This window comes from Tachypleus tridentatus, chromosome 13 (assembly GCF_004210375.1).
Source record: "Tachypleus tridentatus isolate NWPU-2018 chromosome 13, ASM421037v1, whole genome shotgun sequence".
NCBI lineage: Eukaryota > Metazoa > Arthropoda > Merostomata > Xiphosura > Limulidae > Tachypleus > Tachypleus tridentatus.
Window position 1 is genome coordinate 131,079,961 of NC_134837.1, and position 16,784 is coordinate 131,096,744.

Sequence of the window (16,784 nt, forward strand, 5' to 3'; positions counted from 1 at the left end):
TTGGAGGCATGGTGCCATTGGTTAATAATACTTGTCTCCACTTTTCATGTGCCATGAGTGCCTTCCATCAAGAATGTTAGAATGGCATGGACAATATTATATCAGGACCTTAAATGCATTAAACACATTAATTACCAGTTTCTGGGACAAGTTTCATGATTACTTGACCCACCAAGCAGATAGGATCAGTTGAGAAGTGTCTTTGGGAAAGAATGAGGAAACAATTCCCAGAACACTGACTAAAGAGTGTTACATAGCTAAGAAATTCCTTTGGGGAGAGTATGAAGAAAACAATTTCAAGGACTCTATCCAAAGGTATGCATCAACGTTGTAGAAATGTTTTGGTGAGAGCTCTGATTCTGAGTATTGTTGGATGTTCAGCAGACATTAACAGTCTAGAAGATATGTCATGTTTTTGGACCTGTGTGGAGCAGTTCTGTGTTCACACTTTTAGTAATTTGGTAGAGGAAATTAGCTACTTGTTATACCTTAAGTTATTTCATTAAGTACAAATCACACATTTAATGTTTTTAAAATTATATAAATACTGAATACTTAAAAATTGTGTTCAGCAGTTTTATTAAGAATCTGAAAGTTTTTGTTGGGGTTTTTCTCTTTTGAAATCAGTACACTTTATAAAATAAATAGCAAAACTTTTGATCTTAAGCAATTTCAGCAAGATAAGGTGACCTTGAGAACAAGTACATACAAACAAGTTGAACAAATATTTGGAGTCAGAGGTATTTAGGTAGTTCATGTATAAAATCAAACTGACAGATATGTTTAAACAGACCTTCTATTTAGTTGTTTTATTCATATACTTTACATTTCAATAATTGTGCATGACAGTATTTCATAAATTGAAGTTTCTTCATTTTGACATTTGTAACTTGCTTTGAAGAACACAAATACATTTCAGTGATATTAAAATACAAACATAAGTTGAGAAACATTGCACAGGTGTGAATGATGTGTTATTACAACACTATTGAATTTATTAAAATTGTTATTATTACATAAGTAATGAACTGCAACACACGTTCAGGTTTAAAAGAAATAAAGAAAAAAAAAGTTTATTTTTAAGGAAATCTACTTGTGTTTATATTCACTTGCCAAATGTTTGTTGATACTCTATCCAGTTTTTATCATGCACTATACATAAAAGTGGAAGTGTTTTTGTTTCAAGTTTTGACTAGTGTTTTCACCGAGCTCATATCTTACCCATGTTAAGACATAAAAATGTCATCAAAAGATAGTGGTGAATAATAAAAAGAATCCACATTTTGAAAATGGTTTATTATAAAGTTTCCAAAATTTATTACAAAACCATTTAATACAAAAAAGAAGAAAAAAACCTTTCAGTGCATCCAACTGAGTTTTGTAACACTTAAACTTTCAAAAGAATAATTGGAATTTTTGTACGTTTTCTATTTAAACGAATATTTTATTTCAATAACTTTCACTCCAGGTTGAGTGAAATATATATCATCCAATGTTAATGAACATTAAACTGCAGGAGAGACCATAACCATGGACAAAGGATCATTTAGTTGGTCAAAAGAAGGTGAACCAGTTTTGAAAAATGTCAGTTTACACGTGAAGAAAGGTCAACTTGTGGCAATTGTTGGTCAAGTGGGTTCAGGAAAATCTTCTCTGTTGTCAGCCATTCTGGGGGAAATGTACAAAACAGATGGAACTGTAAATGTCCAGGTATGTTTTTCTAGTCATATAGTTTCTCTTCACAAAGTATAGAAGACAAGTGAATCTGTAAATGTTGAGGTATATTCTTCTAGTGACGTAGTACAGTATAATAATTTCTCTTGTCAAAATGTATAAGACGAATGACCAAATGTTTAGATATATCCTTCTATATCCTTCTAGTCGCACAGTACAGAGTAGAAGAGTTTCTCTTGACAAAGTGTATAAAACAAGTGACTCTGTAAATGTTTATTTTATGTCTTAATCACAAAATATAGAGTAAAATAGGTAATTTTTATGAAGTATATAAAACTAGTGAATATATAAACGCTGAGAGTATAATTATGCTTGATGAAGTTTACCCATATATAAAACCATCAAATCCATGAATGTTATGGTCTGTTCTTTTAGTCAAATAGTGCAATAAATAATATTTATTCACGGAAGATATTCAGACCTAATGGTTCTGTAGATCTTCTTTTCAACCATATGGTGAGTTATTGTGAGGCAAGTTGCACAAGTAATGAGTCTATAAAATGTTCAAACTAAACTACACCATTTCTGATAAATTCTTTTTAATAGTGCTTCCATTGGCTAGATACTATGGATTTGGGCTGTATGGCAAAATTTTAATATGTAACATTATTCCAGAATGAGCTAAAACTCTAATTTTAGGGTTTTCAGTCTGAACTAAAATTCCACACAATGTTTTAAAAACATATTTACAGGTTTAGTGATGCTATTGCAAGTTTTCGACTTCAATAGTACACAGTAATGAACTTAGAAGATGTAAGTGTGGTTTTGTGTTGTTTACTTGCCCACTCTGCTTCTTGGCTAAGATCAAGCATAGTTTATTGTGTTCTTGGCTCTTTGTTTCCATTCTTGTTATTTGTTTTCAGAGTAGATACAAAGACTCTGACCTTGCAGTCAGTGCGTTAATTCTCTTCATCTTGATCAATGGTATGCTATCACTTTCAGAGCAGCTCACAGTAATGCTGGACAAATCATACTGTAGGCTGTAGCTGAAACCCAGACTTCGGTTGACAAAAGTGGCATCTAACTGTTTCTAAACTGTTTTTCCTATCTTCAAACTCTCTATCACTTTGAATCTCATCAAGTAACACAGCAAGTATAACTTGCCTCTGAATACATTTCTCTGGCAGAGCTTTTTGCACATTGTTGGCAGATTATAATTGTTTTGTATCATCAGAATTCTTACAAATGTCATTTCTAGTCTCCTGCTTGAGACCATCTGGATTTCCTGGGAGTAACATGGTACATAGAATTTTTAAAACAGTCGTGCAGAATGCAAGCAATCAATTGTTATTGTTAAGAGTGCTGAAACTTGATGCCTTCTATCAAGCTTCTTCATTTGGGAAATTTTATGTCTCTGAAATACATTTTTAATGTTAGCAAGTTGTAACTTTCATTAATAATCAGAGAAAGTATATTAATTTCAACATCCAAATATTCAGCAATTAATAGTGATAATGAAACTCACAATACACTTGAAATAAACACAAGTTATTTCCTGTTGTTTCTTTTTGTAAATACAGTGCAAAATCGGTTTTCGGACTAAATCAAAATGATTACAACTAGGTAAAATTAGTAGTAGTATATTAAATTAAGAAACACATCATAATAAAGCTGGTGTTTTTTCCTTTGTATATGATAGAATATTTTCAATCATAAAGATTAAAATATTTGTTAAAGTGTGCAGTTTTCTCAATATTTTCTTGACATTAAATTGTTTCAGTACAAGGTTCAGTGTGAGATGCTTGAAAATGCATACTGTAAGTATGTTAAGGGGAGTTTGAATGTAACTTCACATCAGAACATTGTATAACATGTTTGATTAGCAGCAACGTAAACTGCTGCTCTCTTATATGAGATACCTTCATCATGTGTATCATATATCCAAGTTGATGTGATCCAAGTTCTTAGACTTAGAAAGCATACACTGTATAGTTTGGATAAGCAACTAAACGGAACCACCAGACTGAAGATAAGAGTCTTCATCATTCCCAGTATCTCAGCAAACAGCTGACTGTTGAATTCTGCACCCTTTGATTAGTATAGACCTTTACCAATGCTCTGAAGTGGCTAGCTATCCACTATTAATTAGTATATCAGTAATAATTTCAATGTACATAATGGCCACTAAATATGCTTCTGAGCCACTTTTTTTTTTTTATAAGTAATGGATTACCACCAGGATGATTATTGTGGTTAGTTTGATGGAGGGCTCTGACAGTGTCCATGGTTATTATCTGTAAAAAAGAACCTATAGCTCACTGATGGAGGTTTCCCAAATGTGAAAGCCTTATTCTCTGAAATGTACAGGAATTATATTTATAGAAGATAAGCAAAATTATGCATTCATTAGAATTTATATATGGTATATGTATGTTTCATTTCACAATATCACAACTACAGTTACAACAGAAAGTGTTCGTACTCCTGCGTCATGAGTAGTTTTTCCTTATAACTTAAAAAGTATCACGATTAGGATAATGAGAGTAGAGTATATTATACATATCATACTAACACACATCTATATAAATTGTGATGTAAATTGAACAACAAATAAACTGTTTATAAACAAATAACCAAACATAGGAGGGGCAGAAAGTGTTCATGCGTCTACTTTAATGGTCAGTTGTGTAGCCTTTTAGGTGAATTACTTCATGCAATCTCTCCTCATAGCCCTCCATGATCGTTTGACAGTACTTGACTGGTATTTTCTTCTATTCTTCTTTACAGAAGGTCTCCAACTCTTGGAAGTTTTTCGGATGACGCTGATGAATCCTGGTCTTCAACTCATACCAAACGTTTTCAATTGGGTTGAGATTGGGTGACTGCGATGGCCACTCCAGAATGCTTATATGGTTCCTCTGCAACCAGGATTGGGCATATTTCAATGTATGCTTAGGGTCATTGTTGTGCTGGAAGATCCAACGACGCCCAAGCCACAAGTTTCGAGCATCATTCTTGATATAAGTGCCTAATATATATACCTACTCTTCGTTTTTCATGATTTCATTGATGCAGTGAAGGCTGCCTACATCAGAAGAGCTGAAGGAACTCCATAGCATGATTGAGCCACCTCCGTGTTTAACTGTAGGCACGGTGTTCTTTGGAAGATTTCATTCCCTCTCCTTACGGAAAATATGGCAAACATCAGTGTGGCCGAAAAGCTTGATTTCAGGCTTGTCAGACCAAAGAATACTCTTTCAATGGGTAAAAGGTTTATTTACATGCTTTCTTGCATACCTCAATCGTGCTTCTAAATGAACAGGCTTTAAATATGGAGTTCTATGAGGACGGCATGTTTTGAACACAGAAGAGCGTAACATGTTCGTAACTTTAGAGGTGCTTACTTCAACCCCAGTTTCCCTTACCAGTTTCTGTATGTCATTACGTATTAAACGAGGGTTCCTACTAACTTATCTGAGAACCTTCCTCTTGGTTCTCTCTGGAATTTTGGTGGGGCGTCCGGAACGAGGGAAGTTAGCAGTTGATCCTGTAAGCTTAAACTTGGCAATTATGCTTTGAACAGTAGATTTTGGCACATTAAGTTGTGTAGCAATACTGGAAAGAGACACACGAGACTTGTATTTTACAATAATTTGGTTTTTTAAATGACTGGACAGTTGTTTCCTCTTCACCATGATGACCAAGCAGATAATGACAGAGACGTCACTAAATTGCCGGATGTACAGTTTTTGCTGGCTAAATTCCAATAATTATGAACTCAGTGTCTAGTTTTGGAATGGCATAACGTAGTTTATTTGCCAAACTAAACAAAAGTTTTACGGGAATATCAGTTTTTTTGCATGTTCTGAACTGTACGAACACTTTCTGCTCCTCCTATTCTTGGTTATTTATAAACAGTTTATTTGTTGTTTAATTTACATAAAAATTTATGTAGATTTGTGTTAGTATAATATTGATAATATGTTATACTTCTATTAGCCAAGTCATGATACTTTTTAAGTTATGTGCAAAAAACACTCGGGACACAGGGGTACGAACACTTTCTGTTGTAATTAATATTTCAAATACATTTTCTTTTATTGTTTTAGTAATTGTTATGGAATGAAGACATTAATTACTTTCTTTATGTAGTAATTTATATATAAAGTAAATGGTATTATTTCTGAAAAAGCAAACTAGAAGAATATTAATACATCTTTTTAAATGCTTCCTCAAATTGTGTAGCATTTACAGTGATATTATTCTGTTTGTGTAACTGAATTTCTGTTAGTTTCATTTAAAACCATTAGATCCCATTTAATATTTTTACTATCAATTGCCAAAGTAAGTCATACAACTCAGCTAAATTTGCTTAAAATCTGGAGTTAGATTTTTAAAGATAATAAATCCCAATCCACTGACAGTTAAGTTTACTTGAAATCATTAATACTTCCCTCCTAACCTTTTTTACTGGTTAATTTATTTGAAGTCAGTAGGTACTCTGAATTTCCTTTTTTTAAGCAGTTGGCTTTGTTTCAAGCCAGTTAATTCCATCCAACTTATTTTTAACAGTGGACTTCATATGACACTAGTTGATCATGGTAGACAAATCCAGCTGAGGCCTAAATGAAATTTGACAATTTCAAAAATTCATTTTTAAGTAATTTTTTTTATTCAATAATGAAATGTTACAGAAATTATCAGATGCAGATATTTGTTATATGTTTTCCCAATACACTATAAATATATCCAGGGTACAACAGCTTATGTTGCACAGCAAGCTTGGATTCAGAATGCTACACTTAAACAGAATATACTGTTTCTAAAAGAAATGAATAACAGTACATACCAAAGGATTATCAATGCTTGCTCACTGATCCCAGATTTGTCTGTACTTCCTGCTGGTGATCTCACAGAAATCGGAGAGAAGGTAAGTCGTTCGAAACAGTACAAATATTTAAATATAGTTTGAGTAATAACTAGATTTGTGTTTTAAAGACACTAAGATAGACATTTGAAAATGAAAACATATGCTTGCATGAAATGTTTCCGTAATACAGGGAATGTTTTACATTTTATATTCTAACTTAATTTTCTAAGAACAGCTTTTCTTGAATTAATGTGTGAGTATATAAAAATATATAAATGCTAACAGCAGTTAAGGTACCCAAGTTGAAGCAATGTTAAAAATATGTATATACAAACTATATTATTATAATTTTAAAAAATAAGTTGATTGTATATATTTGTTTTGAAAATATTAATAGTTTGTAGGAATGCTTTGTCACTCTATAATTTAGAATTCAGGTTTTACTTTTTAACTTTATAACATATTCAGTGCCATTAGTTAAAAAAATCTGCTTGTTTTGTTTTAAAACAAAGTAATTTGGATTATATAAAATAAGTATGACTTATTTGTATTCATCACACTTGTATGTTTCTAATGGTGTTTGTATGTTTACTTGTTCTCATGTTAATAGTTCATCAAACATATTATGTATGGATTAGTGTTGCCTGTTTGCCATTCTTACTCTAAGCCAGAAATACCATACTTTCATACATTAATCTAAATTGTAATTCCATTTGAGAAGCCTAATTTACTTTTCTAGTTTAGTGAGATCTTTTTACTTGTAGGTTTTTTTACTCCTAATATAAACACACATTATTTTTATTATTTTTTTAGAGAAGTGTTAAAAATAAGACACATGGCAGCTCAAAATGGTACAGTTGATTTTTATTTTCAGATTCATTGTGTTTCTACTAGTTATAGTTATCTCACTGCTTTCTTTTATTCCATTTCTGCTCAAACCAGTGTATTGTACAGGGAGCTGGCTAAGTGATTGGACTAAAACCTCTGCCCTTATGCCTAAAAAGTGCCTTTTTTTTTCTCCTGCCATAAAAATTGTCAACAATTACCAAAAGATACATTTAATTTCACACCTTTCTTGCTGGAAGTTATTAGGAAGAAAATAAAAAGATTTTAGCTTTAAAATGAATGTAACATATTAATTTATAGAACTTGAGAGTAAAAAAAGTTATAATCTGTTGTTATGTGTTAGTACACAAGAATTTACTGTTTAGATGTAGACCATGAAAGTGGTTGTAAGACAAATTTTGTAGGAATAAATGAGAACGTGTTTGCTTCTTATAACCTTTTATCTTATGTGTACTAGAAGCAAGCCACAGTCCCCGTAGTCTCGTCTATCGTCTCTCCCCAAAAAAACGCCTTAAGTTGCTTGAAAAGTGCTTTTTTTAAAGCTCTGTGCACATCACTAACTCACAGACATACTGAGGTTTGTGAAAGAACATAGAGTTAGTAATACCATAATAACTAGTGTGTGATAGGTGTATGTGTGACATAAGGGTACTCTTACTGTAAAAAACAAAATCTGCTAATGTTAGTTTTGTTTTATAAAACTAGTTTAATTATCTTTAAGTTAAATTTAAATAAATCATTTCTTCTAACATCTAGTTCCTGCACTCTGTTTGATACAATCGAGATTAATTGAAAAAAATGACAGGATTGGATTCATTAGGCATGGTGTCAAATTGTACACAAAACATTTTGAAGCTGTTTCGACTAGGAGGGTTTAAACATATGATAATTACATCCTATAGCCACAGAAGGAAGAAATTATAGGTTACATAGTATCATCCATGAGGAGGAGAAAGTAGTTATATGTGGTTAATGAAAATAACTAGGAGACATATATTTATTTTACATTGCTTAAAAGAATAACTAAAATGTTATGGTATGAGTAAGTAGCCAGTTGAACCTTATTTTAAGGTAACTTGCCTTTTAATTTACATATCCAGGTAAGGTTCATAATTTTTCAGGTTCTGTAATTATATTAGATAGAGAGAAGTAGTTTATTTTGCTTATTTGCTAACAGTACACATGTATACCCCATAGGGAGTTAACCTGAGTGGAGGACAGAAACAGAGAGTTAGTTTGGCACGTGCTGTGTATCAAGACAAGGACATTTATCTGTTTGATGACCCTCTTAGTGCTGTTGACTCTCATGTAGCAAAACATATTTTTCAACATGTGATTGGACCTTATGGAATTCTTAAGGCAAAGGTAAGATTATAGTTTGTCAAATATTGAACTAATGTCCGTGCACAGATTATAAGTGAAATGTGTAGAATGAGTTATACTTTATGTAGAGATAGAAACTTCTGTTGTCTGAGGTATAATAATTCACAGTTATGTTGTTGTGAAAACTGGTATACCATCTTTAATATTGTTTAATATTGTCAATGTAGAAATCCTTTCTTTTTTCTAGACCCGTGTTTTGGTTACCCATAATTTATCAGTACTTCCTGAAGTGGATTTTATTGTGGTTCTTAAAGATGGCCATGTGCTTGAGTCTGGGAGCTGTACAGAACTGCTATTAAAAGGAGGTTCTTTTGCTGAGTTTGTTAAAGAACATGGTAATACACAAGATGACAACAGTTACTCCGACGAATGTAAACATGAATCCTTAATAAGGTACAGAAATGTATATTTTATTCTTGTTTAATTATTTGTTTGTTGATCAGTTTTTATTTTATCTGTTAAACAAAAAAACTGCTTAATGCTTCTAGGATGTTTTAGTATGCTTTGTTTTATGTCTTACATAAAGCCTCTTCTGCTAGCCACTCAGTGAATTTTCCTTTACATTCTTGAATTAATAACTAAATGTTGTCTCACCAAAGGTAATTAATTTTAATATTTTGTGATGCCCACTCTTTTGAGCATTTGAACATAATGTTTTTTTAGAAACATATGTTGTTCTTGTTTGTTATTAATATTTATCCTTTTTTTCTTATTAAAAGAAAATATTTGTTTTACTCTTTTTGGAATTCATCCTTTTCATAAGAGAAAAATAAATAAGAAGTTCTTGAAGTAGGGTGGGATGCCATCCCACTTATTTTCCAGTGAGCTTGAAATCAATAGATGATGAATATGTATCTATGGTAGCAAGGAACAGAGGAGGTGAACTGTTTTTCTCTTTAAAATATTGGGTTGAAATGAAGCATGAGTGAGATAAAGTAGTTCCCAGATAAAATGATGAATCTTCTTTCCATGAACTGAATCAGTGTGATTGAGATTGTAGCTTTACATTTCCATGGTACAACTCTCTACAGTATACAAGATTTATTACTTTATTGCCCTTTGAACTGTATGTAACTGATAATCCCATCATACAAGTTATAAATTACTTGGCAGATGTATATCTCATGACTTTACTGTATGGAAGTATGGGATGTGAACTGCTTATAAGTATACATTGTGAAGAATTTCTGCTATTATTTTTCATTATGGTATGGAATCTAACCTTATCAAACATAATAAGTTTCTGATTATTACATTTTAGTTATATTCATAAAAAAATAATTAAATAGTATCTATGAAAAACAAGAAATATAGTTCTCAGCCTAAAATATTTTAAACATTGTCCTGTTTCCTCTTTTCCCCCACTTCAAGCACTGCCTGAAAGTATTAATGGAAACAAATAAGGTTGCTATAAGATTTACTGAATTATTACTTTTGCCTGTTTCCTGTTCTTTGTAGATTTCAAGTTTTTGTTTGATACATGGTTGTTTTTTCATACTTGTACACAATATATTGTGAAGTTGTTAAAACATTCTTACTTTTCAGATGACTCTTAGTAACAATTTGTAATTACTCATGCTGCAGTTTTCTTTTTGTAACAAAAGTCTCTTGTTTCACAAGATAAAGAATCTTCCAATATAGTACATTATCTCCACCCATTTAGGTAGCTATTCTCATTCAGTGCTGCCCTTTACGTAAAAAATGACAAAGAGGAATGTTGCTAAGGTTTATGTGCATATCCTGATATTTCATCACTCACAACCCTTTATTTACTTTATTCTTCTCTGTTTTGCACATTGCCCTTCACACATGCATTGGCCCTGTATGTTTTGTTGTGTGTTCAGAGCATTTATTCATCACTTAAATGCTCTTGTGTTGTGCTTTCCTTTTTCTTTGGTTGACTGGCTACCACTTGTTCCAAACAAGTGTTACCTGCTACACTTATGAGCTGCTTCTGGAGGCAGCTATAGTGTCCTGTTAATCAACTTCAAGAAGTCCTCACTATGACCTATCTAGTATATTGTCCATTTGGGTGATTTTCTTTTTCTATACATATTTCAGTTGGGCCATCCCTATTTCTCTTCTGCTTCATTCAGTTGGTTTTCAGTTTGATTACAGCTTGTGAAGTTCTCTTGCTTTTTGATTGTTTGGTGTCTTGCTTCATTCAATTTCCACATATCTTGAATGCATCCTTTCAGGGATGTGTAGTTTGGTTTAAACAACTGGAAGATTCAAGGTATTTTGTTTGCAGACAAGAGGTCTTATCCTATGATGTCCTTGAGCTTCTTGCTGTAAGTCGTGTTTTGGTTCACTTTCTCCACCTGACCAGAAGTTGTTTGATAATGATCCATTTCAACTTTTCTTCAGTCGTAGCTTATCTCAATCACCTGGGTGGCTCCCATTTTCCATCCTTTTTTATTTGTTTGTTGGATATTTTTTTGGTGCACACTCTATATTCCTATTATGTTCATGCATGCCATGTTCTGGGTGCTTTAATTCTTGTTGTGGATTGGATTCATATCCAGACAACATTTATCTGACAGAATGGTCTCTTAAACTTTTTGTTTTCCAGTGGTTTCAATCTCAGTAGGGTACTTCACCACAATTTGCTTTGGTTTTGGACTCTGGTTTCTCATCTTCTTGCTCTGGCATTGATGTTTTCAGCCAGGATTGGATCTGCACTTTTTGTATCCTCCAGTTTTCCTATGGGTAATTTTGTTCATTCTTGACATCCCATGTTTAGTCCTTCTGAAATCTCTTTACTGGGTGTCTCAGCTGTGGTTTTCATGGCTTCTCCAGGTCCAACTTCCTTCTCCATCCCTTCAACACCACCATCAGTCACTGGAATTTTATCTATATCTTCCTCTCCTCTGTGTTAACATCTGTTTTTCTTCTGGTTATTGGCAAGGTGATGTAGCTTTTCCTTATGGTTAGTCTTTTTTCTTGCTTGTTTCATTCACTCTTCTTACATGAAAGTTTCTCAATGCAAATGGAATTTTTCTGTCATTGGTTTTTAGGTCCAGGGTTTTTCTCTGGTCAACCCACTGTTCTTAGTGAAAAGGATTTCTTAAACTGACATTTAAATCAGAGGTCTTATGTTTATCAAGTTATCATATTCATATGTGCCCCATTTGTGGGTTTGAGGATACCAGACTCCCTCCACTCTCTTGAACGTGAGGTGGAGAAGGTATGATCCTCTTTCCTACTTTTGCCAGAGAGCTGGTTTTTAGACTGTAATTGACTTGTCACTGCTATGATCCTCCTTCCTATCCCTACATGGATTTTGGTTCCTGGTGCCCTGGGTTGTAGATTGTAGTCGACTTACCAATTGTATGATCCTCTTTCTCACCCCCAAACAAATGTTGATATCTGGTGGCCCAGGTTTAGAGCTGTAGTTGACTTGCCTTTTATGATCCATTTCACCCTATCCACTCTATGCCTACAGGCACATCCTTTTCATTGTACCCACTTGTATAATTTTTGGGACTGAATATCTTTCATAAATATTGCATAGTTTGGATCACTTTCTGGCCTTCATTTTCTCCCAGTTGGATGTGCTCCTCTTATTCCCACCCACATATATATATGACAATTTTCAACTGTGGGTGAAGATAACACATGGTTACCTACATCAGATCTTATAATCTGACTGTTTCACCTTAGGAAGTGCCCTCTGGATGCTTTTGCATGAGACACACATTGGGATCAGACGATTCAAGTGAAGGGGGGAAACACAAGACTTGTGACATGCATAAAATATTTTGCATATAGAAAGTAGCACTGAATAAGAACAATTATTTATATGAGAGGAGGTAAGTTCCTATTGGAAATACATTTTCAGTGTAAAGAAATTATAACATTTGGTATTAATTCATAATAACTGCAAGATGTTATTTCTAGAATTGTTCATGATAGAATGTAAATGTAAATATAAAAGAGTGTGATCTGAAATTATTTCTTCAGACATGGTAAAATTGGACTTAAAAACCAATTGCTTGATTTTTAATAATTTATATGAAAATTAATTTTTCTTGTGAGAATATCCTTTGTATGTTCATAACCTTTTAAAAACGTTTCAAGAGAGAGAATTACACAATGTTTGTTTATTAAATATGGTTGATATTTTACATTTCTTTAGCACAGAAATAAGCAAACTCTCTAGAGAATCTTCAATTGAATCTGCATTCAGAAGCAGAAGTCACACATCAGGATCTTCTGCTGGTTCTGTTATTCGAGAGAGAAGTATAACATCAGAAGTTGGTCATACTGAAGTTCTTTCTGGTGGAGGATTAACACAGGATGAGAAAATGGAAGTTGGGAGGGTATATATTTACATATTTTTATAATTAATATATGGTGCTGTGAATTTACTTTATAGAAATAACCACAAGTAACAGTGCATAATAATGGGTGGTTTGTTCTGTGGATTTGTTGTTGAATGGGAGAATGAACCAAGTGGATGCCCTGTACTCAGTTGTGAGTTCACAATAAAAGTTAGTTCTTACAAAAGAATAACTGTTTGGATTAATCATGTACAATGTAATGAGTGTAACTTTCACATTTATTTTGGCATTGTTGATGTGAAAATGAACTCATTTCTTATTATGTGAAAAAGTAAAGAAAAACAACAAAAAACAGCATAAGTTTAAAACTCACAGAATAGAAAAACATAAAGCTAACACAAAATGACTTATATTATTCCACCACTTTTTTAATTAAGTCCACAAATTATTGAAGCTGGTGACTGGATAGTAGTAATTGACTACAGTCAACTTATCATGAAGACTTTAAAATGAATGCTCTTGTGCCTTAACTACATAAGAAATACTTCACATGAGATACTTATGATAGAGAAATTTCAGGAGTTTTTAACTGTGCACTTATAAATTTATTTGAGTGAATTTGTAATTGGTGAGCAGAGGCAACTGTTTTAAATAGATAATTTTTTTGGTGCATCTCTAAACAGGTAGGCCTGGTAGTTATGGGACTCAGTTTGCAATATGCAGATTGTGAATTTGAATCCTGTCGCTAAAAATGCTCACTCTTCCATGCTGTTGTAGCATACAAGTTGATCTTATCATTTCTTGTTAAAGAGTGGCTTGAAAGTTGGTTGTGTGTAGAGTTGACTATCTTCTTTCCCTCTACTTTAGTCCCCCGCAGGTGCAGCGGTTAAGTCAACGGATTTACAATGCTAAAGTCAGGGGTTCAGTTCCCCTCAGTGGCCTCAGCAGATAATCTGATGTGGCTTTGCTATGAGAAAACACACACACACTCCCTCTTGCTTAATAGTTCTAAAGTATTAGATGGCTAGCATGGATAACTGTTTAGTAGCTTTGTGTGAAATTCAACAGAAGAACTAAAAATCTGAACTGGCATGTCTTATTTTATTGTCTTTGGAACTTGTTTTTATTGTATTCTGTTTTATATCTGCTTATTGTAATGCATCTGGTAGGGAAAAATTGTTAATGAGAGTAATTGTGAATTTCGTCAGAATTATGAAAGTTAGTTTCTGCCAAACAGTAATAGTCAAGAAATGGTTATTATAATTACAAAATACATAATAATAGTAAGTTCTGTAAATAAACCATATTTGGAATAAATCAGTCAGTATAATGGGTCTGTTAAATATTTTAAATTTATGACAGACGGAATAGTTTAGATTTAATTAGAAAGGTTTCTAATTTTTGAAAAACAGTATTGATAACATTCCTGTCCCAGTGACAGTGTTGTTTAAGAATCATTTACGAACTTAGTGTTATAAGGTCAAATATCTGAATGGTTATCATTAGGAATATGGAGTCTCAAGAAATTTATGATAATTCCATGACTGTTAATTGGATTCATGTCTTAAAATATCTTCGATTTTACTGGTAGGATATGGATGTATACATATAGATTGAACTTAATTAATAATAACAATTTGCTTAATAACAAAGTTTTATACTTTACAAATTTGTTAATGTTTTGAGAAGGTTTCAGTTTACTTGAATAAGAAGGCATATTTTGGTAATATAATAGTAAGTAGATCAACAACAGTTTATCAGGATAATGAAGTGATTTATTTATGGTGGGACAAACTACACGTTTCAACAGAACAATGGTCTGTTTCCTTTCAGGTATGATCTGTAACAGATCACTGTTCTGTTGAAACATTTAATATCATAAATAAGTCACTTTATTATGCTCATAAATCATTGTTCTGATATGATGGGTTACCTGTGCTCACATAAATAGGTATTCTTCTTCAGTGCTACCCTCTATATGATGTTTTTTAACCCATGTTGTAAGCCTTATGTCTTTCGAGAATTGGAAATGACTTACTTCGATGTGTTTCTCTTGCAAATCATCATATTACAATCCTCCACCAATGAGAGTGCCATACTCTCTCATTAGGCATGTGATTTCCTCTATTCCATTCTGCCATACTATCATTTCTTGTTTGGCAATACTTGAGTTCTAATATTTAGTTTCCCATTTTTCAGGTGTTTCAGAAAAATATTTTCAGTATAGGAAAGTTATAACTCTATCTATATATTATTAAAGCATGAGTTTGTTTTTTAATGAAGGTACCTTGGTACTTTTAAAAGCTTTGATGGTGATTTAAATATAAATTGTGCAATAAAGGAATCTTAAGTTGAAATTTCCAACACAAAATAAATAGTTTGTTGTTAATATAAAATATATAGTATGGAATACAATTTTTCACACTGTATGAACTTAATTAGTTCTGTTCTGCACAGTTTGCTTTCAGGATCTTTATTGTATAATATTTAGAATAGCTTTGATATATGTAATAATGTTTTTTTGTATTTTAGAATGACCTGGAGATAACAAGTAAATGGTTTAAGATATTTGGAAGATGTTGTGTGATATTGATTAGTTTCTATTTTATGAATTCTGATGAATATATATGAAATGAAATATGTGTTAATGGCAAAAATATTTAATTGAGATCATAAGCAAGATAGTGCCTTCAGTGTTTAGTTTGTTTGGTGTATGACTGTAGAAAATATAAAATAGTTATATTTGTGTAAATGTTTGTTTAAAGAAATAAATAATTTTTACTTTGAAAGGTAAGATAGGTATGTGAAAACATCTATGTATGATTTGAACAGTTAATTAAGAGTCTTGCATATGTAGAAAGTAATAACAATGTTAATTAAATGGTTTACTAGCAGGTTAGTTGTGAACTCTATAGTAAAATCTGTATATGATTTGGAACATATGAATCTAAAGTACTGTGTTACACATTTGTTTGGTTAATGTTTCTGACCAGTATATTGAAATGAATGGGTAACTTTCAATTGATAAATTATACATAAAGAATCGAACATACCTGAGAACTACATTTGATTATTTTTTCTTAATAGAACATTATCTGTTTCTTGACAGGTGAAGAATAAAGTCTACTTAAAGTACTTGAAAAGTTGGACTGTTTCCTTTGCTGTAATTACAGTATCTGCTTATATTTCCTCCTATTGTTTTGAGGTAAGTTATGCTGTTGTTGTTTTTTATTTAACATATCCAAGTATATGCATCAGTGTATCAGGTTTTAGTGTATGGCCCAGATTATTTACAGTAGGTATAAGATGTCTTTGATTTGTTGGCAATAATTTTAACAATAAACAAATGGCACAAAGTTCACTTGTTTTAAACTAGTTCATTGAACCAAGTCAAACATATCTACAAATATTTGTTACACTGTTTATTATCACAATTGTATTCAAAGCTTTAAGTAATTGTTTTTCATCAATGTACACACAGGTTAGTTCATATACTCTAAAACACAATTTGATAAGATTAATTATTCATCCTCCTCTGTTATTACAATACAGTCTGTTATAACTTCATTTTAAAATCACCTCTGCAACTGTTGTTGATCACAGTTGTATTTAGAACTCTCAATAATTTTTTTTTCCATTGAAGTCTGTACAAATTAGTTGAATTACTTTAGAACACTATTGATAAGATAAATTATTCCTCTGTACTCTGTTATTACAATGCAGTTTGT

The 16,784-nt window shown here is 32.2% G+C and overlaps 1 protein-coding gene across 11 annotated transcripts in view; it reads left to right on the forward strand.

Moving 5' to 3' along the window:
- LOC143236622 (multidrug resistance-associated protein 1-like) overlaps positions 1-16,784 on the forward strand; it is an 88,806-nt gene that overhangs the window by 38,663 nt on the left and 33,359 nt on the right. For 9 of the 11 annotated variants that reach the window (XM_076474948.1, XM_076474952.1, XM_076474951.1 and 6 more), the window contains 7 exons: positions 1,517-1,710; positions 6,428-6,604; positions 7,848-7,967; positions 8,588-8,755; positions 8,961-9,166; positions 12,912-13,095; positions 16,166-16,261. In XM_076474948.1, the coding sequence (XP_076331063.1) occupies positions 1,517-1,710; positions 6,428-6,604; positions 7,848-7,967; positions 8,588-8,755; positions 8,961-9,166; positions 12,912-13,095; positions 16,166-16,261 (1,145 nt within the window). The remainder of the gene's footprint in view (positions 1-1,516; positions 1,711-6,427; positions 6,605-7,847; positions 7,968-8,587; positions 8,756-8,960; positions 9,167-12,911; positions 13,096-16,165; positions 16,262-16,784) is intronic. The other 2 variants (XM_076474950.1, XM_076474954.1) reach the window with 2 other exon arrangements.